The sequence below is a fragment of the Mustela lutreola genome, chromosome 4 (genome assembly GCF_030435805.1).
Source record: "Mustela lutreola isolate mMusLut2 chromosome 4, mMusLut2.pri, whole genome shotgun sequence".
In the NCBI taxonomy this organism is placed as follows: Eukaryota; Metazoa; Chordata; class Mammalia; order Carnivora; family Mustelidae; genus Mustela; species Mustela lutreola.
In genome coordinates this window covers 179,424,893-179,452,788 of record NC_081293.1, presented here as the reverse complement: position 1 = coordinate 179,452,788, position 27,896 = coordinate 179,424,893, and the positions used below count along the sequence as shown (strand labels likewise).

Below are 27,896 nucleotides of genomic sequence, written 5' to 3'. Positions count from 1 at the left end.
TAATTAGGTTGATATTTAATGACACAGAACCCAGGTTCTTATACAAGGCAGGAGATGGCAGCCAGCAGCTCCCCATAACCTTTCCAGCCTGGGTGACTGAGGCTAAGGAGATGGGGGACACATGGGACACATGGGTGGGGTGGGGGCTCTGGCACAGTGTGTCCTGCCCAAAGCTGAGGGTAGTGGCCACTGGGGATCTGCCCCCTCGGCTGGCCCAGGTCTGCCATCACTCCATGAGGCAGAACTCTGACTCCTGCGGTCGCATGTTGGGTAACACATACAGAGCCACAGCCGCAATAGCCAAGAACACCATAGGCTTCCACATCCCAAACATGTTCTGTGGGGACCAAAGACAAATGGTGAGTGCCCGGCCTTTGGAACCCTTCCCTAAGCCAGAGAGTGCCCTGTCTACCGGCACTGGAGAGACATCAGGGACCTCACAGTCTGGTCTCTCTCACCTCCTGGGAAACTGGAGTCAATGTGGCCTTAGTTCCGGCGGAGCTAGGTACCCGCAAGTATCACCGGAGGTGGCCATGTGTACTCCCGCCCTGTGGAATGAGGACAATACCAGTTCCTGGGTGCAGGAGTGAGCTCGGGAGGCAGACCAAAGAGCATCCAATGGTTGCAATGAGGAAGGACCAGCGCCACGGCAAGACAAAAAGGCTCAACTGGGGGCCTTTGGGAAAAGCCTGACTGGCTTCCTGCAGGAGCCACAAACTCCGTCAAAAGGATAAGACCGAGGGGGCGGTAAAGAAAGCACGCCACAGAGCGCAAGCAAACAGGAGATTCCTGGGCAGCCCAAACCTTTGTTGGACAATGATGTTGGTTTGAGGAAACTCAAGGAAGCCAGTCATCGGCCATGGGAGACAGATGCCTTAAAAGACCCCTGGGCACCACCGTACTGATGGACGTCCCAAGCACGGACTGGTGTGCTGAGGCCTCCAGACACTGCCGGCCACAGCAAATCCCGCTGACTCGTGGTCAACAAGGTAGCATCCTTTAGGGAACATGAAATTGTGGGTAATACCTACTTGGGGAAATAGTTCCTGTTATTACTTTTGTTACTGTATTACTTGAAAGACGGGATTTGGGTTGAGTCGTCAGCTATGGCATACTAACAGAAGGATGATTTTAGGGGAGAGCAGAGCAGAGTACTGATGCTAAGAAGGCATTTGCTCAGAGAATAATGGAACTAAAAAGAGGATTTTAACCCCTCTACAAAGCGCAAAGGAGTCTACGTTTGTAGAAATGGTTACTAAAAAGAGCAGCACAAATGAAATGAAAAGCGAAACAATGCTAGAGGTGGATATACAGAGTAATTTATATAATAAGTGGAAAGGAAGCTAGAAAAAGCATTTACACGCTCAGATGTGTATGTCCTAATGCACACTGCTGAAAACATCAGTCCAGTGTTCCTAAAGGAGGACAAAGCAGGGCGCCTGTGTGGTTCAGCGGGTTAAACATCTGACTCTGGATTTCAGCTCAGGTCATGATCTCAGGGTCTAGCCCGGTATTTGGCATGGAGCCTGCTTGGGATTCTCTTTCTCTTTCTGCCCTGCTCCTTAAATAAATAAAATTAAATTTTTTTTTTTTTAAAAAAGGGACAGAGTTAAACCCATAAATGTGAACTGGTACCCTTTATACCAGTCAGAGGCAAGTTCTGGATAGCTGAGTGGAAGACTGGTCCCAAAGGTGTAAATCACATCAGGCTTTCCTTTCAGACTAGGTTACTAAGTTGACAGATAAAAGAAATGGTTTGGGATTTTATCAAGACATCTGACAGATCTTCCATGATCTCCTTGGAGAGAAGGAGAGGAAGTAAGAGTATGGTTCCAGCACAGGCTGCTGTGTGAGCATTTGTTAGGGGACCAGTGAACTGGACAGAAGAGAGCCTGGAGACAAGACCCCAGAGGCCAGGCCCTCATCTGTAATGTGCATGAACAAGGTGCCTGGCTGGCTACGTTGGAAGAGCATGTGACTCCTGATCTCAGGGTGGTGAGTTCAAGTCCTAGGAGGGTGTAGAGATCACTTAAATAAATAAAACTTAAAAAAAAAATGCACATGAACATATGAAGGTAGGCTGGTCTCCCTTGAGGAGGATGTGGAGCAGGCAAGGAAATGCATAATTTGAAACTACAAGGTCAAGATTAAAAAAAAATACAAACCCAAACTCCACATGTTAGGATACCTAATAGGAATGAATAAAAAATTCTGCCTCAGATCCAAAAAGTCAAGTGCAGGGAGAGAATGGGGAGAGGACACTTAGCATATGCGACACACAAAGGGGCCTTATAAACAATACATGCAGAGAGTTAACAACATGACATTAGTTGTCAAGAGAGCTGATGCCGCTGGAGACCGTCTGAAGAGAAGTGTGGAGTCTTCCTAATTACGTGGAAGCAACCATGGAAAGCTGTTCAAACTCAGGAGAAACAGCAAGGGGGAAGCAAGGCTGGAATTTTAGTTGTTGCTAACATTAGTCCTTAGAATCCAATTCACGATTCACTGGCGGTATGACCTGACCTCGCCATGCCTTAGCTTTATTACATATTAAATGATAACAAAAGCCACCTCGTTGGGTTCTTGCAAAGATTAAACGAGTTAATATATGTAGGGTGATTAGAACAGTGCCAGGCGCATAGTATGTAGAATGTAAGTATAGACTTTTTAAATCATTAACGAGGTGTTTTATCATTTATGAAGCACTTTCGTAAACATGAACTCCTGTGATCCTCATGTGAGGAAGGCAGAGGTTTTACCACTCTTTGCTGTCATTTGAAGAAATTAATTTTCCAGTTCCGCATTTTGCCCACTGGGACTTGTGGTAAGAGGCAGAGACAGATGGGGCCAGGTTCTCACCTGTCAGCCACGCTTCCTACATGCTACGCTGCCTTAGCTCCTGGACTGGGAGTTGCAGAGTGGGGCTCAGCAGGCTTCCCAAGAGCACTCTGACCCTGGAGCTCCTTCTCTCACTTTGCATGGGCTTGGCTGAGGAGCAGAAAGCTTATGGCCTAATGCTTTGGGTCTCTTCCTCTAGGGACTGAGAAATCTGGATGCAGACTGGGTAAGAACAGGTATAGGGAGGGACCCTATCGCTAAAGGAGTCAGACGGTTTTGGGGAGTAAGTGGAATGCCTTAAAGAGGAGAAAGGATGAAGAGGGAAGAAATAGAAGAAGGAAGGAGAAAAGGAGGCTGGTGAGCACTACCAACATACGCATCGGCCGCTGCCCCAACCTGTGCATTAAGCCAGCTGCACTCCATTTGCAGGGGTGAGAAGGGAGGGAGTGAAGTGGTGGCAGGGGGCAGGGGAGCAGGAGAAAGGAGATAGAACAGGCCAGGAGAGAATAGTTTATGGGTTCCAAAGACAGGTGGAAGAACCCTAGGGCTCTATCTTGGGCCCCAAGACCACATTCTGCCTCCTAAATTTGGTATCCTGTTGACAGACCAGATTACATAGACCGAGGCCAAATGGAAGGTGCCCAGAATATGTCAGCCTTGGTGCCCCGAGAATATTTGCATCTCCTTCTTTTCCCCAGTACCACATTCTGTCCAGAAAGCCTGGCTTGGGAAGGCAATTACAATAGAGTCTGGACCCAAAAGGGATAAACAGAGAACTAGAAAATATTTCCTGGCATTCTGGTTCTGATTCTTCTGAAGACCAGAAGCCCCACCCCAGAGAATTTCTCAGTAGAAAGAACACAACATGGTAGTGGTCCCTGTTCCATTTTCACCATGTCTGGAGGACAAACTGAGCCTGCCCTCGGACACAGCCAGGGGTTAGGGTTGCGGCTAGGTCACAGCACTCCATAATTCCTCTCTCAACCAACCGGGAAAGCAGCGATGCCTTGTTTTGCCATCCTGGGTGGTGATGGTAGTGAGAGCTTGGTTCTGGGGCCAAACAAAGACAAACAGCACTCAGGCAGCCTCACAGACATCAGCTCATCAGAAGCAATCAGGCATTTTTCAAAGTAGCAACAGTGCCGAGATCATCCAAAGTTTTCCCAGCCACAGGACAGAAACTCAAACCGTGTCAGCAATATGCATTCTAACTCACTATATGTTAGGAAGATGTGCTCAGAGGTGCTACGGGCTCTGCAGTAGCCCAAGGAGAAACCAAGGCTAAACCTCAGCCCTGAGTATCCTGTTGTCAAATGCTAAAAGCAAGAAGTAAGCAAGTGAGAGAAAGGGGGAAAGAGGAGAGGCCAGGGCAACCTGCACCCTCCCTCGACCCCTCGGAAGGAGAGGACTCGATACCAGTACCTGTGTTAGGACGACGTCTCGGCCCACCAGCACCAGAGCAAAGCCGATATGACCACCAGGCCTACAAGAGGCAAGGAGAAGATGGGGGGCTCGGGGGCAGGGGATGGCTGCAACATATCAAATGAGAAGGAAGCACAAGGAGAGGCCAGGAGATGGGGGGGTGGTATAAAAAGACAGCAACACATGAGTCCAACGGATAATGAAGATGAGAAAACAAAGGGAAAAGAGAAAGAGATCAAGAGGTTAAACAACAGGCAGTGAGGGCAGCCGCATCTCTCCTCTGCGCCCAGGCCTGGATCTTCCCACTGGCAGCCTGTGGAGAATGCAGACCTGAATGGGTTAAGCAGCTGCTCAGGGCCAAACCAGGTGGTGGGGCCAGTCTCCTGGCTTGCCACACCCCTCGCACATCTTGTCAAGCAGGGGGGATCTGCACTATACCATTCCTACAGGTCAGCAACTCTGAAAAAGGGAAGCTCCGAGAGTGAAGCCGGGCTCTCCAGATGAGGAGGACGTATACTTCTCCTGGGTCACTCAGTCTCCTGCCTGGCTGCCTGTCCCTCCCTTAGCCCACATGCTCTGGCCGCTCTCCACCAAATCTCCCATGTCCTGGGCCCTGGTCCCTACGATCCCCGAGGAGTCTAATGCTGTTGTTGTGAGACAAAATGCACTAGAACGGGCTGACAGTGGAGAAGTGCTAGTTCTTCGACCGCAACGATCTTCCAGAGAGAAAGTGAATTCGCATGCAGTAACGTGCACCATTAGAGCGGCCCGCAAAAGATGCAGGACACGAGGAGGCAAAGGGAAGCCTCCACATGTAGACACAAGGAATGCGCTTGACTTTGAAGTACAAGGAGCCACCTGACGTTTAGAGATGTGGCACCCAAGGCAAGGAGATTGCAGAGGCTCTGAACCAGCTGTGGTGAAATATGATGAATTCGAAGAAACAGAGGACTGGGGAAGAGGCTGTGGTTGTTCCTACTTTTTACATCCTAAGTAATGGTCCTCTGCCACAGGGTTAACAGAGAACTGCATGCTAGATCCTTAGCCACTGCCGCAGACTAAGCTGCCGGAAAATTCCAGATAGCCTCAGAGCTGACTGGGACATCCCACCACAAGAGACTTATTTTCTTCCCCTGGGTTTAGAAAGACGCAAAGAGCCTGTACCAAAACTGAGATTCAGGAAGTACTCAGTCTTCAGGGAATCAGAGCCCCCAGTCAACCTCAACTAGTGCAGGAATTCGGAAGTACCAGTAGTTAAAATATAGACATACTTCTGTACAGTTGGCACGTTACCCTGAATACTCTCATCCCAACCTCTCAGATCCAGCAGGTAAAGGGTTAGGGCTCTGGCTGCTCTCCCCAGACTGGCCCACGCCCCTGCTGTGCAGACTAAAACATTTTATTACTTGGGACAGCTCCCCACCATGCCCTGCAATCCACAGAACCCTGAGCCACACCTGCCTCCCCACACTCCTAACAGCCAACGAAGATCAATCTAGCAGGGCAGCTCCAGCGACTGACACAGGCTGGCCAAGAGCCTGAAGCTAGCCTCACACCGTGGGCTCCTCGGTGCAGGACCAGGTAAGGGGCAGAAAACCTCCTGATGGAAGGAACGAGGGCGACTGGAGGCGAAAGGAGGCAGGACTGCAACGGCCCCACCCTGGCTCCCAGAAAAGGTGATCTCTGAGATGGGTCCACACAAAGTGCTCTCTGCCCACCACCGGTCGTGGAGGGCCCACTTCCAGCACTCCCGGCTCCATCTCCACTCTCCCCGAGCGCGGGGCCTCAGGGCCGGCGGGCCTGGACGCTCCTGCAGAAGTCTGTCCTCGGGCCAGGTCACCCTGCCACACCAGGGCACCTGAGGCCCAGAGCCCACTTCCCACGCGATCCAGCCTTCGACCACGGTTACCTTTTTGCTCTCAGAAAGCCTGAGGGGGTTGTTTCCCTCTGAAGCTTCGGGGCAAGCGTCGTTGTCGCTCTCAACTTTGCGGTCTTCTTCCTTGCCCTCCTGCTCTTGGGACTCTTCATAACAGCCCTCCTCAGCTTTGGGGGACCTCATCTCCGTAGGCTCTGACGGCACAGAAACCAGTTCATTGCAGGAGTCCTGCTTCGTGTCCTTTTTGATTTCCTCCTCCTTTTCCTCCTCTACTTCCTCTTGTAGTAGACCATCTAAATCCGTGTGGCTGGCCTTGTAGTACAACACCACCTCCAGACTCTGTGGGTGGAGGCAGGGCAGGATGGGGGCTGCGGTCATCGCGAAGATGCCTACCCTCGTGACAAAGCCAGGCTAGCTCGAGCGCTCAGGTCCCCAGCCTGGCACGGTGCGCAGGCGGCACTGCGTCTCCCCCTGTGCAGCGTGTGGAGGGCAGTCATGCCCGGCCTCTCTGGACCCACATGGCCATCTGGCCACTAGCCATTTCGGACAGCCACCAGAGCTACAATCTTGGGCTCTGCCCCTCAACCACCGCCTCTGAGCCTTGTAGGGCGATGGCGACTCCTACTTTTCCCTTCTCCTCCTCACTTCTCACATCTGAGTACGCCACTGCTTCGAATACGTTCCTTCTCTTCATCCATTTGGCCCCCCTCTTGGGCATGTAACCCAGGAAGAAAAGGGGCCCCAGGAGATGGGGCTGAGCTCATGGGAGCCGTCGTCCATCCTGAGGGCTGTGGTCCTTTGGGGCTGTGCCCCCATATATGAGTGGTCTGTGTGCCACTCCCCTTAACTTCATAGGAAAAGGGTGTATGGAATTGCTACCAAGCAGGAACTACTCTAAAACAGGAGAGAGACCAGAAGCTTCTCTACAAATACCTCATCTGGCCGGGATGGTGGTGGTGATGATTTTTCTCCCTAAGATCTCCTCTGCCTTTCTGCTTATCAGGCTCCTAAGGTTATCACTTACCTTTTCGTTCTCACAGCTGCCCTCAGGATTGGCCAGGCTTGGTTTGGTCACCTTTGTATTTTTAACCCCGTTGGCATTTTTGTTCATATTCTCGTTGCCACTTTTCCCCCTGGTTTCTCTGGCAATGGAGGACTTCTTCTCCTTGAGCTGGCGGAGCTCTTCCTGGCAGCACTGCAGCTGGCCCTCCAGCTGCTCCTGCACGGCCAGAAGCCGCCCCTGTTCGTCCATGCTCTCCTGGTACTGCAGCTGCAGCTCCCGCAGCTTGGCCTGCAGCTCCTTGATCTGCAGGGGGGGGCGGACGGCCCGGTCACCTCCAGCCCCGCCCGGCCCTTCAGCCGAGGCCCTGCCCTCGGGTCCCTGCCTCACAGTTTGCCCTGCTGAGGCCCACGGGGCAGTAGACAAGAGAGGAAACATTAAACTGTAGGATACTGTGAGCCTCTAAGGCGGTTTCAGAAATAGCTTCTACATGAGGTAGCTGACGATTTACACCCAATGGGGTCAAAAAAGGATGATTTAGATTACGTTTTCACTGGGACCTGTCTGGACGTCTTTTTGACGGAAGATCCTACTTCGCCCAAGCTATTTCTCTGCCAGGTGCGTCTACCTGAGGAAACGTGCGGTCTGCTCCTGAGACTGTGCCTGGGCGCCTGTACCTCACCCTGGAATCAGAGGCAAATTCCAACCCTGCTCCCTAATTGCTGGTTTTGTCTTCCCTGACTCCCTGCATCACAGTCTCCCTGGTAGGTGACAAAACTAAGCAAGCGAGGCCCTCGGACTGACTGTGGTCCGAACTCTCCCGTGCACACAGTGAGTCCCGCTGGACTGTGGACTACTCCTGGGCAGAAAGCACGCCTTCTGTCCCATCCCTCACGGACGCAGAGCACCCTTCTCGGCATCGTAAGGGATCTGAAAGGAGGTGAGGCTCTGCCCTCAAGGTACTTACAGTCCAGTTGAAGAGACAAGAACACCCAAAATAACTAAAGGTGAAAAAATACATCTCTGTAGAAGTGCTCTGGGACACAGCCAAAGAGAGAAGTGGCAAAAGGAAAAAGAGAAAAATTATTTGGAGTCCTGCTGACGAGTACACCTGAACACAGCAAGCACCTGAGCAACGCCCACCTGGGCTAGGGCAGGGCGCCCGGCCCCCCAGGATTCCGCCCCTGCTCTGACCAAGAAGGCAGCAGCAACAACACAGAGCAGGCAGCGGGCTCTCGGCCCTCCTTCCTCAGCCTCCCTGAAATGGCCAGGGCCTGTGGCCTGCTCTGGCTCTAGGGACTCCTAGAAGAAACCTTGCCTCCCAGATAGCAGTTACCTCGCTCTTGTCCTTGTCGTTGGGGGAGGCAGTGGGCTTCTCAAGACTTTCCATGCATTCCTTGAATTCCTTTTCACAGGCGGCCAGCTCTTCCTTCAGCTCTTTCTGCCTGTCCACCAGCTTTTGCATCCGGTCTTGCAGTCGGTCGTGTTCCTCCTGGCTGAGCTGGTACATGGCCTGCACGCCCTGCAGCTTGATCACCACCTTGGCGACCATGTCCTCACAGTGCTGCAGAAGGCGGAGGAGTAATGACCACGGGGAGAAGGATCTGCCCTCCGGCCCACTCGCTTGCTTCCCTAGGCCCCATCCTGGGTACGGAACAATGCGGCAAGGATCTCTAGCCGCTCCGGGGCTAATTCTGCGTTTGCTCCCATAAAGCACCATTGCTGTGATGGGAGCATCTCCGTGTTAGACAGACGGGGTGCCTCATCCATTGCCGGTGACCCAGCTCGGCTCTGACCCTGCCGCCCTCCTCACTTCTCGAACCCTTCCCTGGTGACTTATCTCTTATTAAGACGGGAGGCTGCTCTCTCCCTGTCTGACCTCTCAACTGGCTACTTTTACCTCCATGTCTTCAGGCTCGTTGGGTTCACCTTCGGTGCTGCTACCGTAACTCTTGTGACCCGTGTCCGAGCTAGTGCTGCTGCCGTAACTCTTCTTGTAGATGACGCTGCTGCTTCTGCTGCCGTAATTCTTCTCACTGCTCTCCTGGGCACTGCTGCTACTGTTGTAGCTCTTGAGAAAGCTCTCACTGCTGGTCTGGGTGCTACCGTAGCTCTTGTGATAGCTCTCGCTCTCCTCGATGCTGCTCCCGTAACTCTTGCGATAGTTCTCGCTGCTGGAGGCCACGCTGCCAGAGTTCTTCTCCAGGCTCATTCTGCTGCAGGGGGACTGGACCTGGAGCAGCTGCATTTCTTCCAGGCAGAGCTGCAGGTCGGCCTGCAGCCTCTTCCGCTCCTCGAGGAGCCTGCCCTGCTCCTGCTGCAGCAGCTCCTGCTCAGCCTGTGTGCCCTCGTAGAGCACCTGCAGAGCCTGCATCTGGGCGATGATCAGCTTGGACTGCCGTGGGTGGGTGGGGAGACATTACCATTACTCCAGACAGTGCCGTCCTTCTCGACACACCCCTCCTGGGGTGGATGTGTGAGAGCCCACATCAGACACCTGCACACCTACACCCCAGTCTCCCCAGAGCCTAGGTCTTTAATTGCCTGCAGCTACTGGCACCTGTCAGTCACTTGCTCACAGGGGGGAAATCCACTCAGGAAAGATAATGTGCAATTTCCAGGCTCCCATTTCTCCTGGTTTCTAACTGTGGTACATCCCTCTCTCCTTGAGGCAGAGCTGGAAGAGTATCAACAACACTCTGGCTCCCTACCCTACTCTCTTCACAGTCAGGCCATTCCCATTATCCTGACCTTGGGGCTCAGGCCCTTCCCTGGCACCCAATTCTAAAATCAGCCCTGGCCTTGATTGTGAGCCTACAAGAATGCCTCCCTCAGAAGATGTGGACCTGGAATTAAGGTCTCACTAGGAGTTCCTGTACATCCTGCCCCAATTCTGAATCTGGCCTCTGGGCATGTTTTCCAGGGCTTCTGGGCCTGGCTTCTTGCTGCTGATGCCCAGGATGAGATCTGATCGGTTAAGGACATAGTTATATCTGGTTCCTAGTCTCTGTGTTATCCAGGTGGAAATCTGAGGCTCCTGGAATCTGATCAAGTCTCAGTTTGGACTTCTGCAATTCCCTGGTTCTCCCTATCTAGGCTAATATTTGAATGAATAGGGCTAGCCTTAAATTGAAACTGTGTACCTGCTCTTCCTTGCCTACCCTGAGACCTCAGACCAAATGCATCCCCCAGCCCCAGACTTATAGGGAAATCTCTACCAGTGTGACCTCAGGGGCATGACCCCTTCCTGGTGCTTGCGATGCATGGATTCTCTAGTCTAACGCTCTTGACCCAGCTGTTACTGCCACCAAAGTTGTAATGAAGACACTGTGGCCAGTAGCAGGAATGCCACAGGCTAGGAATTCTTCCCTTAGAAATGAATGGCCCCAGATCTGTCTCAAATAGAACACCAAAAGGTTATAGATTCTGATGGTTGAAAGTGTACTACTCAATTAACAACCAGCTCATGAGAAAAGGATGATTTGCCTACAGTTGGTCTCAAGGAATCCTGACAAACACTAAGTTGATAGTATAAATCTGGAAAATGATGTGAAGGGGCATCACATTGAAGGGGCATCAAATCATGAGGCGATTAGATCCCCGAGTCAGCCAGGTTCTCAGTGTTCACAGAGCTTCAACTGGGTGTGTATCTGACTGAGGGCCTCAGGCCATAGCTAAAGCCACATCTTCATGAGCCCATGCGTGGTCATGGCTGAAGAAGGGGGCCTTAGTTTCATCCTTACTCTTGGTCAGACAGACCTTCCTAACTCTGACCCGTCCACGGAGCCCTCTGCCCTCCCACGCTGTTGGCCCCAGAACCGTCTCCCTGCCTCTTGCTCTGTTACCTTGTCATGATCACACTTGGAGGACTTAGGTGATTTGGAATCATCGGGATTCTCCAACACATCCCGGAAACGAGACGTTTTGAAAAAATGCAGCTCTTCGTGCAGAGCTGACTGTTCTTTGAGCACGCTTTCTTGATTCTGCACCAGTTTTTTCTGCTCTTCCTGCATACCTTGGTAGAGCAGCTGTAGTTCACACAGGTCTTGTAACTTTGTAAGGAGCTCCTGACTCTGTGAGGTGGAGTGGAAAGGAAGCGGGCAGGAACTGTGGTAGCTACAGGGGAAGACCCATGTCTCCTTCCTCTGGGGACCCTTCCCTTAGGAGTCTCTGGGTTGGCTCTGAACGGCCATCTGGGACAGGGTCGCAGCGGGGGAGCGGTCTTTTATGGAGAACCGCTAGGTGAGTAGCCACGATCTCATGTGTTTGCAGGTATCCTGTAGTTTACAAAGTTCTCTCTAAGTATATTTTCTCCAGAGGGACTAAATACCTAGAGAGAAAATGCTGGACAGATTCCAGACTATACTATGTATTTTAAGACTTTAAACACTAATCAGCTATACTGAACTTTCTGGTTTAAAGAGACTGGTGACAAGGAGGGGCTGAGACAGCAAAGAGAAGGTTTAGTCCCCACCCTGTTCTTTTTCCCAGGCGTAGTTACACCTCTGAAGCTTCTCCAAGCAGCTTCTCCCTAGTTAGCCACGGCTCCCCGGCCAGGGTTACCTTTGGGAGGAGCCCAGCTTTGGGCAGTGGGAACGAGAGCCTGTGCAGCTCTTCTTGCAGCTGCCCCTGCTCCTCCTGCATCCTCCTCTGATCCTCTAGGAGCTCGCACTGCTCCATCTGCAGCTGCCCCATCTCCTTCTGGCTGGCCTTGTACTCCTCCTGCAACTCTGTCAGTCTGGACAGCAGTGCGTCACACTGTGGGCGGGGCGGGCGCGGAGGGACAGTTACTCGGTGATCCGCTGCTCCGCCCCATCCAGCGGGCAGAGCCCTCCTGTGCCCTCCTGGTCCTTATGGTTCACCGGGGGCTCCCTCCCTGTACAGTCCCCTCGGACTGACCATCCCAAGCCATGCTGTGCCCATACAGGCTTAGACACCAAACTTGGGAAACCCCAGCAGGCTGCTCAGGACCATCTGGCTGTGCTTCAGATTCCATCTACTGGTCCCTTCTGAGAGCCCTGTGAGGGGAGTGTTACCAACACCCCTCCCTTCTCATGACCCCACTTTCCTGCCCTTTTGGCCCTTCCCTGTGATATACACCATTCTCTGACCCTGCTGGGAATTCTAGTTCCTATCACTGTCATCAACCCCAACTGGTTTTATACCTAATTATACTCCTTACCAATAAAAACGTCAGCTGATCTGTTCCTATTTTTGTTTTCATAATCGTCTTTTTAAATCACCAGAAGAATATGGGCTATTGCTGAATTTGGGTTGAGAAGACTAAATTATCCCATGATTCCAAGAACTCAGACCTTCTAATATCAAACAATCTCAATGCTGTTTTTAGGACAAGGGGAAAAGCTGGCTCTGTATCAGCCTGCTTCTCTTGCTCCACAGCTGCTTCTACTAGGAGCGGAGGGCATGAGCAAAACCACAGACACTCTGGCCTCTAAACAGAGGAAGGAGAGAGGAAATGTGAGCCTGGGTGTAGAAAGGCAGGTGGGCTGTTGGGAGTGGTCAAAACAACCTCCCCATTCTGGGTCTTCCAGAGGCCCTTCTCCAGGGACATAGCCTGCTGCTGGCTGCAGGAGGAGCCACTGAGTACTCTGGCAGAAGGTGACTTGCTCCACCCATCTTTTGAGAATCTTGTGCCTTTTCTCCATCATGTTTCAACACCTTCCATTTCCTATCAGTGATCAGGAGTTGAAAGTGCTCAACACGGGGTAACTGATAATAGCTTGCATTTTACACACTATGGAAGAAAATGAATAAGGAAGGCCTTACTTATCACTACCAGGATTTATTACTACAAGCCAAGTGAGAAGAAAATAGTATTCTGTTCAATTTAAAAAGGGTAAAACTCAAGTTTAGAGAAATTCGCTCCTCTGAAGTCACAGAGTAAACCCTGGAAGCACCTAAGTCCTTTGAACAACCAATCAGCACTCAGGGCATAAGACCACGTCATCTGACAAGAGCATCTGCAACTGCCTGAGAAAACTGGACCTTCTTTTTCTGGGTCTAATGAGAAAAGCTGTATATGTGGACTTTTGTGTATGTCCTTCTCCACAAATGACAAGATATCACTGAAGTTGTAATAATGAAGGATAAATGACGACACACATGGAATCAAGTGCAAAATCTTCAGGTGTTCAGACTGGATCCAGCTGTAGTGATCCTACTAAGCTGTGGCTTGGGCCCAAAGTCCAGAATCAAGGCAAACTGTTAACAGCTAACGGTGGGACTCTGACTCTGTTTCCTGACTGGCACACTCAGCTGTGACTGGACAGGGAGCTCATCAAGCCCCTCGGCTGGATGACTTCACCTTTTGCCCTCACACCTCCTCTCTCCAGAGGAAGTACCCAGGAGATCTCACCTCTCTTAAGTACAATTACCTTATTTGCACACTTCCCCTTGTCCTCTGGGATGGGTGTGGTGGTCTTGAGCTCCTTCAGCTCCTGCTGGCAGAGCAGGAGGTCCTGCTCGAGCTGATCATACATGTACTTCTGCCGCTCCAGCTCCTCCTTGCTGGTCTGGTACAGCCGCTTCATCTCCTGAAGCTGGGCGTGCATCTCTGCGTTCTGGGGTAGGGGAGGCAGGCCCCGCCATCATCCCAGGAGCCCCTGCAGCTACTCTCTCCTCTCAGACGGGGACTAAAGGATCTGCTTGGTCCTTTCTGGTCCCAATTTCATCCCACTGGGGGCTTCCAGAGATGGACCCTAACAGGCTCTACACAGGGACCTTCTGGGGTTTCCTTTTCAGGCAGGTGGGGAAGAAAGAGAGCCACCTTTTTATAGGCTGAGTTTCTGATCTAAAATCAAAGGAAGTGGAGAGCGTCATGACTCTCTGAGATCACCTTTCTGTTAGGTACCTCTTTGTCCCCCGCACCAAGGACTGGACCACAGAACTCCTACGAAGCCCCCTCCTCAGTCCTATTGCTCTCACAGAAGATTCCATCTGGCTACATTCTCCCTCACCTGGAGCTTCTTTTACCTTCTCACTGCTCTCCTGGAAGGAGGCCACGATGTCCTTGAGGCGCTGTACCTCAGCCTCATGGTAGCGCAGGTCCCCACACAGCTGGTGCTGCACCTCCAGCAGCTTATCCTTCTCGCACGTGATGTGCTGGTACTGGAGCTGCAGCTTCTGGAGCCGGCAGAGTAACTCCTGCAGTGGAGGGGGCTGTGGCAGTGGGCGCAGCGGGCCCGCCATGGGCAGCATCTTGGGGGTCAGCAACCCGCTCGCTCTTCCGCCCGAGCCCCGCTCGGACACGGCCAGTCTAAGGCCTGCCTTCTCCCTGCCCCTGGCTTACCGGCTGTCCTCTCAACTGGCTCAGCGCTCGTGGGAGGCCGGAGGCCCCTGTCGGGGGTGCGGCCCGGCTGGCAGCCGCCCTTAGTCTAACTCTGCTCTGGGCCACCTTCCCCAAAACCTCTTAGCACCTCGGTTGCCCCTCACCTCCTTTTGCTGTTACCTTCTCACTTGGGCTTTCTACGCCTGTGGATTTCAAGACTTTGAGCTGCCGGAGCTCAGACTGAAGCTGGAGCTGCACCTTCAAGAGCTCATTCTGCTCATCCTGGCTATCATCATACTTTTTCTGCAGGGCACAGAGTCTGGTCTTCAGCTCCTCATTCTGTGGTGGGAGGATGTGGGCAGAACAGTTACTCTCGAGAAACAGCAGACCCCTCCACAGACCAGTTTGGGTCCTTTCCAGACGCAGACATCTTGAGGAGCTCCCACAGGTCTACGGTCGGGTTTGTTCTGTGAGGCAGACACTCGATAATGACTACCATCTCTAGAATGCAGCGCTACGTGACTTCTCCAGCTGGTCTCCAGCAGACTATACCCTCGGTTGAGGGCAAGAATCAGCAGAGCATAGCCTTGCCCTGCGTCCATCCTTCCCTGAAGCCGCGACTCCACAGAGGCCCTTCTGCCCTCCCCAGATGCCCATCCCCTGGCCATGGTTACCTGTGTGGCATTGTGGGAAGTCTGAAACCTGAGCACCTCGTTCTGCGCGCACTTGAGCTCCCTCTGCAGCCGCCGCTGCTCCTCCTCACTGGTCCGACGATGATGCTGTAGTTCTTGCAACTCACAACACAGCTTCTTACACTGTGCAGGAGACGAAACGGAAAGGCTGACTGAGGACAGGTGCCATGTGCCCTTTGAGAACAGGCTTGGCGGGGGGCAAAGAATATCTTGGAGAGAATATGACATTCGTCTCACTGGAATATTCACATCAGGCAAGCAAGTGAAACCCCAGGGTACTACCGCCTGCCACAGTGCATGCCCCCTTTGTCAGCCCTGTGTCTAAGGAGGCATTTCTACACGGGCCAGGAGAGGGCAAAAGAGAAACAACCAAGGTGCCTGCCTTCCCCTACCTTGTTCTGCATGTCATGCATCTGCTCTTCAGCTCCCAGAAGCTGTTGTCGCAACAACTGGGTTTCAGGATCAGGTTCTAGAAAATCCACTTCTGAAGTCTGAGACTCTGCTGACATCATATCCTTTAGCATGTGGGACTCCAGCCACTTTTCTGTTGCTCTTCGTGTCCTGTGAGCCAGAACCCCAGAGCCATGTTTGGGTAAGAGCTCTGCCTGGCATCACCTGCTAAGTGTGCTTGGTCCTGATGTCTTTATTTTAAGCAAAGATGGTAAAGAGCCTTCTACTGTGGTTTATCTCCCAAATAAACATACTGAGAAGGTGAAGAAAAAGGTCCCAGCACCTCAATCAAGGCATGTCTGGCTCTGGGAGACCTAAGAGTGTTAGTCTACTTGGGCTAAAGCCTGGACCTTGTGTCAAGCCAGCTCTAATCTGGAGGCCCTACACCATTAGACTGAATCCAGGCTGTGTAGATAATGAAGGAATCACTTCTGACCAACTCTAGGGCAGAGCAAACCAAACCTCAATCCCTAGAATGGAAGAAAACTACATTTTAGCACCCCAGTCCTGAGACAGTTGGATCTGCATGCCTGCTTCTAGGTGGCATCTGTACCCTTTGAAGAATACCATGGAAAGGACCGCTGTCTAGGAGCAGAGGGACATTCATTAGCCTGACATCTGCCTTCACTAGTTCTACTCAAGAGACAAGCCCAAAATGGAGTCCTGCAGAGTCCCCCCAGCCTGCTGGCTGTACCTCTCACTCTCCAGATCCGCAAGCTGCCCTGTGAGGCTACTGTTGCTCTCCTGCAGGGCCCGGTACTCCTCGTTCAGGAAGCGGTAGCGTTCCCGCAGTTGCTGCAGCTCTTCTACAGGGGACAGATGGAGACACGTGAGATCCCAGGGAAGAAGCACTGGTAATCAGCCCCTAATTTGCCTGCATAAAAATCGGACCGCAGAAGGCTGAATAGCTTCTCTTTTCCTAAAGACAGAAGAGACACCATGTGCAGCGGTTTGGAAGACAAAGCCCCCAAATTACACACTGCTGTGTCTGTGTCCTCGTTCAGGTAGCTGCCCGTTTTTTCATCTGCCTGGAAGATCTGCCCCGGGTGCCCATCTTCAAAACCTCAACCAAGGCAGAGTCTTGAGATTTTAGGAGCTTGTGAAGGTTTCCACAGAGTTTCTGGGTTATCGTAGTTTAACTTTCCATTGAACTGTTTATGATGACCTTCCCATTACTCTTTTAGTACAAGAGCTGAGGGATGTGAACTGCCAGATGTCACACTGCCAGTCCTGGCCCTCTGGAGACAACACCGGCATCTCAAACATCCTTTTACTTACTCTATCACCACACCAAATACACTAGCCAGCATGTGGTCAAGAATTCTAATGATCTTTTATCTGCTGACAGAAGAGCCCATCCCAACCAGACCCACATATCATCCTCAACCATCAGCACAGATCTCACTGAAATGCCCCAGCACATGTTCTTAAGTACCAGGTACCAATACTTTTTAAAGCTGCAATTATGGGCACCTGGATGGCTCAGTCGGTTGAGCGACTGCCTTCAGCTCAGGTGATGATACCAGGGTCGTGGGATTGAGCCCTGCATCGGGCTCCCTGCTCAGCATGGAGTCTACTTGTCCCTCTCCCTCTGATCCTCCCCCTGCTCATGCTCTCTTTCTCCAATAAGTAAATAAAATCTTTAAAAAAAAATAAAGCTGCAATCATATAAACACCCCAACTATTGTTTCTTCCTGATTAATAAATTATTTATCTTAGGGGAGCCTGGGTGGTTCAGTCAGTTAAGCACCTGCCTTTGGCTCAGGTCATGATCCCAGGGTCCTGGGATCAAGCCCCGAATCAGGCTCCTTGCTCAGCAGGAGCTCCCCCTGCCTGTGTTCTCTCCTTCTCTCAAATAAATAAAATCTTTTTTAAAAAATAGTTGCTTTTTTCTGTTTTTTTTTTTTTTGTTTTGTTTTGTTTTTTTAAGATTGTATTAGTTTATTTGACAGAGAGAGAGAGAGAGACCAAGCACACAAGCAGGCAGAGCAGCAAGCAGGAGAGGGAGAGGCAGCTCTCCACGAAGCAGAGAGCCAATGTGGGGTTTGATCATGACCCAAGCCAAAGGCAGACGCTCAACCAACTGAGCCACCCAGGTGCCCCTCAAATAAATAAAATCTTTTTTTAAAAAAAGAATTATATCTCTTAAAATACCAATTCTACTGATATTTAAAGAACGTTAACTTGCTCCAAGTTAACACAAGGCCTATCTTATCTGCTCTAAGATTCAATACCCTGAAATTCATGTCTAATGTTCCCTCTTTATTCCAATCAAAAGTTCTTGGAATACTGCAGATTATCATGGAAGGAAGGAAACTAATCTTTAATACAAGCCAACCATGTGCTAAGCATTAGACTTGATGGTTTCAGTCTCACATTCAGTTAGTCTGTGAGTACTTCAACACACTAGGCATTTCATTTAATCCTGAAAATAGCCCTGTAAGGTTTTCTTTCTCTTTTTTAAAAATAAACTCTTAATTTATAACTTTAGATTCACAAAGATAGTGCAAAAGTCCCCAGGAGGGCTCTCAACTAGTTTCCCCAATTGTTAACATCTTACCATTGGTACATTTGTCACATCTCAGGAATCAACATTCATACATTACTGTTAACTAAACTCAACATTTTATTCAGATTTCTCTCCCGTTTTCCCTAAGGCCCTTTCCTGTTCCAGGATCCCCTTTGGCTGTAAAGTTTTATTAACCAATTTTTACAGATATAGAAACTAAGTTTCAGAGAGATAATAACCAGGCCAAGTTCATCCCGCTAATTAGCACAACTGAGATTCTGAACGCAGGTCTGTTTAACTTCAACCCAAGCTTTCCCACTGTGCTGGCCTCACTCTCCTGGCACCACCAATCCAAAGGTTCTTCTGAGAAGCTTGTTACAGCTGGGAAAACTTGCAGTTCTTTGATTCCTTGTTGATTGCCTCTGCTTGACCTGGCCTAATACAGCGCCTCCCATTATACCCAGATCATAAATCTAGCCTCAGAATAAAGGCAGACTCTCTGATGTCATGAATCCTAGCAACTAGCTGGGAGACTCATTGTCTGAAAGCAAAGCTCTAAGCTTTTTAGTATCTCATGTATTACTGGAAATAACCTCTCTTCCTCTCCAGCTGTCTTGTGCTCTGATTTGCTGCTCCCTAAAGCTTCTACATTGGAGAGGGCTCAAGGAGCCTAAGCATTAGCATCCTGGGACCTGGAAGGAGGACTGGAGCCCCCCCACCAAAAAAAAAAAAAGAAACATGGGCCAGGCAAACTGCCATGCCAGAGCAGTAGGAGTCTCCCAAGGTGACCAGTCCCTTACCCTCCCATCCTGGAACTGGAGACATTTTTAGGAAGGGCTTTCCCACAGTCAAATCAACAAATCAATGGCTCTCTGAGAAAAATTCTCAGGGTACATCTTCACAGTGCTATTTCTTATACCATCACTGACTGGTTATGAGACATCTGGGTACATTTTCCACCCTTAGAGTCTTGAATTCAGCCTGGAGGTTTTCTCTAGAGGTTCCCAATTCATGATCTAAGACCACCTTCAACCATCTTCTTGGAGACAAACTCCCTCTGCTTGGCTCTACTGAGAGACCAGGAAAAAGGCTTGCCCTCTCATACCTTGCATCTCAGAGTAATCGGAAAGATTTAAACTATTGGATGGATCAGAGCTCTTCATTTCCATTTCTGCACGGAGGGAGGTGATCTCCATTTCATACTCTCCCCGAATGCGCTCCATGTCATCGAGTTCATTCTGCATCCGGCAGAGATCCTCCTGCAGGGATGCTATGTCACTCTCATGTTCGGTCGCAGAATCCTCTGCTGCTTGCCGCAGATTCCGGATCTCAGTCTGGGCCAAGTGCAACTCCTGTTCTATTTCCTTAAGTTCACTTTCTTTCTCACGCTCTAACAGGGAAATCTCCTCACGCAGAGACCGCAGCTCACCTGCAAAGCCCAGAGGTTGGGATGGTCAAGAGGATAAGTGAACGCATCTACCATGTTCTAGAGGCAGAAAGTTAAAGGCAGACTTATTATTTGGAAACTACTGGCTCTCTAGTCTCACTAGCCCATTAACGAAGTATAGCTTCATCTGCTATGGAATAAAAGGAATACCTATGAAGGGAATGGAGGGACTCCATGTAGTAAGATGTGGTAGAAAAGTAGATTCTGGCACCAAAGCAACACCTCGGGCTACTGCAAACAGAAAGTATTAAGTGCTTCTACGTTGAAGACTGAAACTCATGTACAGTATTTTACTGATGCATTGAGTCTTTCCAAAAATTTCCCGACTAAAAAAATTTACACAGGCTTTCTCATCTGTTCAGTCTGGAAGCTTAGAAATCACGGAGCCTCACCGCTCCCATGAGCTGCCTGTGGTAAGTACTGGCCCCTAAATTGTATTTTGAGTTCACAACTTTTCAGCTGTGTGATGTAGACTCATCAAATGGTAACCAAACATGGTTAGGTCTTTCACTTCCCTACTACATCCTTGTTTGCTAGGGTTCTAACTTCCCTTATGTTCCCCTCTCAGGTCTGGCCCTATAAAAACGGCTTTCTCAGAGCCACTGGAGAATGGAGGAAAGTCTCCCGCCCCCAAGCGAGCTCATAATTCATAGCGCAAAGGGGCAGAGCCCGCCCAGGGTGGAGAGGCGGGGCTTGGAGGCCCGAGAGGGAGGAGCTTGTCGAAAACTGGGCGGGGCGGACCCTGGCCGGGAGTTGGGAAGGTTGGACCCGGATTCCGAAGACCCAGCGCCGGTTGACAGGGGGTATGGGTCCGTCGGGCCGAAGCCGAGGGCCCGGGAGATGGGCTGTGGGACAGAGAAGCGGGCTCCTACTCACTGGTTATGGCCTCCATCTCGTCGGCCCCCCTGCAAGCAGTCTCCCTGGGGGGCCCCCCCGCCGCCGGCCGGTCCCGGCCCCCGCGGGGCTGTGGCGGCCGGAACGGCCTGTCAACACCAGCTACCTCTGAGGTCGCGCGCGCCCCCTCTTGGCGGAAACGGGCAACGCGCGTGCGCAAGGACGGTCTCTAGTTCCTCCCGCGGGGTGGGCCTTGGGGGCGTCTTCAGCAGCCCTGCAGCTTGCTTGAGGCTCAGCAGAAACAACCCTACTGAGTTAAGGAATCGCTCCAGAATTTGTTTTCCCAAGTAGTTGCCTACCTGCCTCTCTACGGACTTCCCTCCTCTTTGTAAGGGAGTATGTCCCTTCCCCAAGCGAAGGTCTTTTTCTGTTCTACTGGATCGTTTCCTTCAATCGTACAAACATGATCTAGTGTAGTGAGTCCTATCTTAAAGCCGCCCCCAACAAACTCTCCCTTGACTTCATTTCCATTCCCCTTATTTCTCTGCTTGTCTTCAAAATATGACTACTGTAATGATCTATTACAGTATATCTATAATGATCTATACTCACTTCTCTATTTTTCCTCCCCTTTCCACTTTAATCCCAATCCGATCAGGCTTCTGTCTTCCCTGAAATATCTCAGAGCCTTCCATCTTGCCAAATCCAATGGCCATCTTATTTGATTTAGCAACTTTTGACATTGATTGTCATCTCCTTGAAGCACTTTCTCCTCGTGGTGGCCAGGGTGTGAAATGCTTCTGCCGGTTCCTCCTACCTCAGTCTCTTTTGTTCCTATCTCCTCTACTAGATCTTTAAATATTGGAATATCCCTGGGACTGGGCCTTTTTCTCTTCTTCCTATACCTCCCTGTGATTTCATGGTGATCTCTCAGGGATTCAAATGCCTCCCAAATGTATATCTCCAGCTTTGATTTCTCCCCTGTTCTAGATTATATATCTAACTGTTCCCTTATAACATATTTATTTAGATGTCAATAGTCATTTCAAATTCAACATGTAAAAAGATGTCTCCAGTGGTTCCCTGAGCCCTCAAATGCCTAGTCATCCCAGTAAATGACAGCACTGTCCATCCAGTTTCTCAAGGCAAAGTCATCTTTCACGTCTCTTCTATTCTCACCCACCCCCCTCCACCTTATCCATTTCATCAGAAGTCCCAAGGGCTTCACCTTCAATATAAGACCCTCCCATGTCTCTTTTACTATACTTAGAATAAACACCAAACCTCCCAGCTGGCCTGTAAGGCCATTTGTAATCTGGCCTCAGCCTGCTTCTCAGAACTCTCTCTTACCAGGGTCCTTCACAGGCACTCTGCTTCAGCCACAATGGCTTTTGTTCCGTCCTTCAAACTCATGAAGCTCATTCCTGCCTCTGAGCTTTTGCAGTTGCTGTTGCTTCTGCCTGGTATGCTCTTCCCTCAGATTCTTTTCATTATTCAAGTCTTATTAGCTCAAATGTCACCTTCTCAAAGAGGACTTTTCTAACCGCCTCATTAAAAAAAAAATTCCCATCTCATTCCATCTCTGTGTATCATATTGTTATGTTGTCTTCATAGCATTTATTGCCACCTGAACTTATGTTGTTTATTTTCTGCCTCTCCCCATTAGAATGTACTCTTCATTAAGGCAGGGATCTGGTCTGTCTTATTCATCGCTTGTCCTCCAAGTATATAGGCACTCAATAAATGAATGATAAATAAATTAGCACCATTGTACAGATAAGGAACTGAGTCTCAGAAAGATAAAAGTGACTTGCTGGGGACGCCTGGGTGGCTCAGTGGGTTAAAGTCTCTGCCTTCGGCTCAGGACATGATACTAGGGTCCTGGGATTGAGCCCAGCATCGGGATCTCTACTCAGTGGGGAACCTGCTTCCCCCTCTCTCTCTGCCTACTTGTGATCTCTGTCTGTAAAATGAATAAATAAAATCTTTAAGGAAAAGAAAAAGTGACTTGCTGAAGATCCTAAAGCTTGCAGAGTTGGACCCAAGAATCTAGGTGATTCGAGACCAATGCTCACAGTTTTCCCAGCTACAACACATCTCCAGCCATTTCTCCCCTTCACCCTCTTCCCATTCATTGTCTACGTCTCCTGCATCTACCTTGCCTTATATCTTTCGCTTCTCTTTTCCTCCCTTCCTACACCTTTGCTTGTTCCTCTCCAGGCCTGGTTCCCAGCCTTGCTTTTTTATCCATTTATATTTCTCTTTTGGTTTCATCTCAGTTCTCCTGGGAGAGTCCCTGCTGTTTTCTAGGGCAGTTCCCCTAAACCTTCTGGAAGTCCATGCAAGTAACAAAAGCTGCCTCTTTTTTTGGTGGTGCAGTGGAATGTGGGACACCTGCCTTGCTGCTTTCCAGAGACAAAGGGATGTGGGTGTTAGAAGCAAGGGATTTGGGGCCATAAGCTTGGTCCTAGGGAGCAAGTTCTCATCTGCTTCCCTTAAAAGATGCAGAGTCCCCTTCAATCCCCTCTCATTGGCTCATTGCTCTTCCCATGGTGTCCTTGTAGGGACAGGGAAAAGTAGTCTGGTTTGGTATTCAGCCCTAATTACCTGCCCCCCACCCCCAGAACAAAGGGAAAGGGATATAGGTGTGAAGGCAGGAAGCTGGAGGAGAGAAAAGGGAGATTGTCAGCCAGAGAGAGAAGATGTGAAATAGGAGGGCAAGAAAGGGCAGGGGAGGGCAGAAGAGCCAGGCAGTGATGCAGAGAAGAGCAGCTACTAGGTAGAAAAAAGAATGGAGAGAGGAGAAAAAAAGTGAGAATAGTAAGCAGAAAATGAGGAGAAAGGACTGAATTAGTTTATATTCATCTGCTAGGCTTCAGCCAAACCCTCAGGACAAAAGCATTCGGATGCACCTGCCCTCCAGCCTGAGTGCTGGGAATTACCTTGGAGCTGCTGGATCTGCTTGGTGAACACCTCTGCCTGCTGGGCACTGGCCAGCCGTTCATCCTCCAGGAGCCCTGCAGGGAGAGGGGGAGCAGGCGTGATCCTGGGATCCAGAGAGCCCAGGGCTTCTAGCCCCCTCCCGGGCACTCACCCTGCAGCTCCAGGGAGTCGTCCTCATGCTGCCCCGCCAGCTCCCGGGTCTCCTCCAGCTCTGCCACCAGCTGTAGCACCTGAGCCCTCAGCTCTTCCAGCTCTGTCTCCGTGAGGCTCAGGCCCCGGTGCTTGCTGACAGACAGGGAGCTCACGCTGCCCCCTTTCTGCACTTGCTCTTCCTCTTCTTCCACCTCTTCTTCCTCCTCCTCCTCTTCCTCCTCATAGAGAGCGGGGAGCAACACTTCCCCTGGAGGAGAAACCCATCCCACCAGGGGCTTAGAGTCAACTTCCTTTCCAGAGTCCTTCAAGGAACCCTGGAAAGCTCATGGTCCCAGGGCAGGGATGGTATAATAGTGCCACCTGTGTCCCCCAAGGAGCCCCTAGGCAGGACCTACACTCATGATGAGTCCTCAGGTGGAAGGTTGCCCAGCCTCCACCTGGCCCAGGCTCTTTCTGGACCAGGACTGTACCAGGTGGCCTCCTATTACTGCCTTCGGGCAAACTGAGCAGCTGGGGGCAGGTTAGCCATGTGAGCTTGCACAAGGATACCTGCTTCTTCCAGTCCTGGTGGTCCCTGCGGTGTGCGACAAGTACTCAAGAAAGGATTCAGACACTGGGTATGCCTTTAGGCTGAATGGGGCAAGGGTCACAGTTCGAGGTTTGTCCAAAGTTAAAAAATTATCCAGGTGGCTTGGGAAAAATTAGCCTTTCCATAATTAGAAAGAGTTAGTTGGCTATCAGTAGTTAGAGAAAGAAAACATCTGAATGAAACGATTCTAAATATTTCAACAGACAAACCCTGGGGCCCTTTCAAATGTATTTTCACGTAGCCTTTTTGAAATTTTCTGCAAGGTCCACCTTTCTTTTCTCTGCAGAGTGTCAGGAGGCCTCGCCCTTCCATGAGTGTTATGAAGCCCCTCCCTCCACGCTGCCCATAGGGCAGTTTTCACGTTCAAGTCCAAGGTTGTACTTGTGTATAAAAAAGATCCTACCAGGGCACCTGGGTGGCTCAGTGGGTTAAGCCTCTGCCTTTGGCTCAGGTCATGATCTCAGGGTCCTGGGATCGAGCCCTGCATTGGGCTCTCTGCTGGGCGGGAGCCTGCTTTCCCCTCTCTCTCTGCCTACTTGTGATCTCTCTGTCAAATAAATAAATAAAAATCTTAAAAAAAAAAAAAAAAAAAAGAAAGCCTACTATCTTAATGCACAAGAACCTGGGGTATAGTGGTCCCTAGCCTCTGGTTGGTGAGTATCCCCTCCTTTGCTGCAATGCAGTTCCTTGAAATAGCAACATTTTATTAGAACACTGATTATTTGCTTTGTTTTACAATTCTGAATCCCTGGTCTCACAACAGCAGCCCAAGGTTCATCTGGGACCCCTTGTCTGCATCATCTGTCCCCCTTAGGGGAGCAGGGTTGCCCACACAGTGTGCACATGGACCTGGGGACACTTCACAAGAAGTCTCGGGGAAGCGGACCGGCATCCTCTCAAGGGCCTGGTGTTGGCAGCAACTGCTAAGTCACAGGGGTGCGGTGGGGATATGTGAGTGTTGGATGGTTGGCCTTCTTACCAGCCCCCTCCCAGGCAATTCTTTCAGGCCGGAAGAGATCCTAGAGAATCAAAGCCAAAAGGCTTACATTCAAAGTTAGTGGTGGTGGCACCAGAAAGAGAATGCTCACTTTACATGCTTACTTCCCTGCTTTTCAAAAATATGAGACAGCTTGGGATCTAGGTCGGGTGGCAGTGAGAACAAACCCCCTGCTGAAAGGCTGCTTCAAAGCTCTGTCCAACAAGGCCTCTTTCTCTGTCTGGCAGCTCCCCCAGGACACACAACCTGGTTAGCTGGTGATTAGGGCCCCAAAGGGATGTGCCCAGAACCTCCCTCAAAGCCGGAGCGCTGAGGAGGGGTAGAACTCAGACCTAAAGGGTGGAGGGGGCTCAGGTGAGCTAGAGAAAGGGCTCTGTCCTGGCTGGGAGTTCTAAGGACCAGATGGGGTAAGGAGGAGGGAAACAAAGCTTTTTTTGGAAAACTCACCCTCCATTGCTTGCATCCCCCGCCGCTCCAGGGACCCCCAGCGTTGGCCTTTCTTTCTTTCACAACCCTCAGATGCCTCATAGGAGCCTAAAGTGGTCACTGTGGGTCCTGTGAGCAGGGAGAGAGGAGGTACAGTGGGCTGCTAGGGGGGCTGGGGTGCCCGGGAGAGAGAAGGGGACGTGCCTTCCAGCCCTCTGGAAACGCCGGACTTTTTTTTTTTTTTTTTTTAAATCCCGGTGGAAGTGCTTGGCTCACTCTGCCCAGGCTGCAACTCTCCTCTCTCAGCCGCCCCTCGAGCGGGGCCTCAGGGGACCCCGCCCTGCGCTACCCAACGCTCGCAGCAGCCCCCGCTCCAGGCTCCTTTCCCAGCCCGGAGAGAAAGGGTGTGTGTCTCTTTAGCCGGGAGGGGACAGGGAGGAGACCGGCCAGGATGGAAGCGAGGGCAAGAGCCCGGGAAGATGAGGCTGAAAGGGTGAGGTGGTGCGTGGAAGGGGAACGAGGTGATGCGGAGGGTGGGGAGGGGCGTATGGCAAGGGGTTCTGGGCCGGAGCCGCTCCCCTCCTGTCCATTCTCCCCCTGGACCTCGTCCACCCCAACCTCGCCCTGCGCTCGAAGCCTTCGGGCCGGAGTGGGAGCAGGGTCTGGGGCCCCCAGGGCTGGACGGTTCGGGGCGAAGGACCGCCGGGGGGAGGATGCGACCGGTGTGGGGAAGACCCAACCCGGAAAGATGGAGACCGGGCCCGGGGTGTGAGGCAGGATGGAGGGAGGAAGACGGGACGGAAAGGTGGAAGCAGCAGAGGGAGGGTTGGGGGGAGAATGAGAGGGTCTGGAGGGAGGAGAGATGGAGAAGAGGAAGGAGTGGCGGCGGAGAGGTGAGGGAGGGGCGGCTCTGACCTGGGCCCGGGCAGCTCCAGCCCGTGGCGCCGGCCCCGGCGCCCGCCTCCATGGCCGCTCGAGCCGCCGCCGCCGCCGCCGCCGCCGGTAGGAGACGCCGCAGCCGCCAGGCCGGGGACCCGGAGCCGGGTGCGCAGGGGGAGGGAGGGCGGGCCGAGGGGGCGGGGCCTGGCCGGCCACCTGACGCCGCCCCCGCCCGGAAGCCCTCCCTGCACCGCGCTCCGGGACCTGGTGGAGGCGAGCCGGCGCCGAGAGGCCAAGGGAGCCGGTCCCCCGACACACCCCAGGGCCCGGGCGTGGGAGAGGGGGAGCGGACGGGAGCTACTCGGGGCTTGAGGTTGCCCCAGAAGTGGCCACAAGATCCCCTGGTTCTGGCGAAGGGTCCTGCCCCCAGTCGGCTGCGCTCTGGGGGACCCCTCGCCGCCCGGTGTCAGAGCCCCGTCCCGCGCAGCGATGGGGGAGGAGGAGGACAGAGCGGGACGAATCCTCTGGTCCTGTTTCCTCCAAACGCTCAGACACATGCCCACCAAGCAGGACCCGAGTCCTCCACCTCCGCAATGGACGCGGACCCCAGGCCACCAAGCCCCATTCCCGTGCGGTGGCCTCTTGCGTCCCAGGATTGCGTGAAGGCAGCAGAAGGGAAGTCAAGGCGAAGATCCGTGAACTGCAGGACCCGGATCTCTCTGCTTTCCTCGCGCCCCCACCAAGCCAGAGCCAGGGACTCTCTCAGGAGGGCCACTCCTTGGCCCCACGCACTCCTCGCTGCCTGAAGACCTCTTCTCTCCACCGCTCTGCCTTCCCACCCTGCCCCACACCCTCTGAGCTTCGAGCCACCACCCCTACTCACCCTGCCTCTGTAGCACTACTGATTTTCGCTCTCACACGAAGGAGATGTGGAAACCCAGAGGGCTTATTTCACTTAGTCATTCATTCAGGGAACATCATCTACCTGGTGAATGCGATCTTAAGGAGGCAATTGTTCTCACGTCTCTCCAGGTCTCAGCCAGTAAAGAAGTGAGTACACTCGAGAAACAGGCAGTCCCAACACATCCAGAAATGTATTAGGAGATGCTTGAGCCAGAGTTACACATCAATCCCTTTCCTGCCATATCCACTCACCAGGTTATGGACATACATTGTCTGTGTTCACGCCCACGGGCGTCCGGGTTCACAAGCCCTCCATATTCTTCAGGAAAGAGGCCCTTTTTTGCGGGGACGTCCCTACTTATTCTTCAACCATCCATGGGGAGTCACCCCTAGCAGCCTTCCCTGATGCCCACCCTTAGACCAGTAGAGGCCAGTGCCCCTCCCATCCTTCCTTTTAGGGAAGCCCCTGTCACTTTCAGGTGTCAAGGTCAGGTGTATACTCTTGTGTCTGCCCAACTTCTGGAAGATTGGGAAGTACTTTAGTCATTTTTGTATCTCCAGCATCTGACGAAGTATCTGACACAATGAATGAGAAAGGTAAATCTCTCAACTACCCAGTGAATGCTGTCTTAATATTCAATATATGATTT

General features: G+C 51.6%; 1 protein-coding gene across 11 annotated transcripts; it reads right to left on the bottom strand.

Moving 5' to 3' along the window:
• On the bottom strand, positions 1-26,511 carry CCDC136 (coiled-coil domain containing 136). 11 transcript variants are annotated; one of them, XR_009352969.1, is made up of 20 exons: positions 26,380-26,511; positions 25,486-25,593; positions 23,451-23,699; positions 23,299-23,373; positions 19,181-19,504; positions 16,261-16,372; positions 15,509-15,677; positions 15,099-15,239; positions 14,605-14,763; positions 14,130-14,300; positions 13,532-13,717; positions 11,700-11,894; positions 10,982-11,209; positions 9,037-9,531; positions 8,473-8,700; positions 8,104-8,172; positions 7,161-7,442; positions 6,170-6,475; positions 459-548; positions 1-337 (listed from the first exon to the last, which is right to left on the bottom strand). XR_009352969.1 is itself a non-coding variant. In XM_059171792.1 (20 exons), exons 1-19 carry the CDS (start codon positions 26,429-26,431, stop codon positions 4,266-4,268), a joined length of 3,651 nt encoding a protein of 1,216 aa, XP_059027775.1. In that variant the 5' UTR covers positions 26,432-26,511; the 3' UTR covers positions 209-337; positions 4,261-4,265. The 11 variants fall into 11 exon arrangements, 10 of the variants coding, with proteins under 10 accessions (XP_059027774.1, XP_059027776.1, XP_059027778.1 ...); XM_059171792.1 differs by lacking the exon at positions 459-548 and adding an exon at positions 4,261-4,367 and having other exon boundaries at positions 209-337; XM_059171791.1 differs by lacking the exon at positions 459-548.
• Between the last annotated feature and the right edge of the window lie 1,385 nt (positions 26,512-27,896).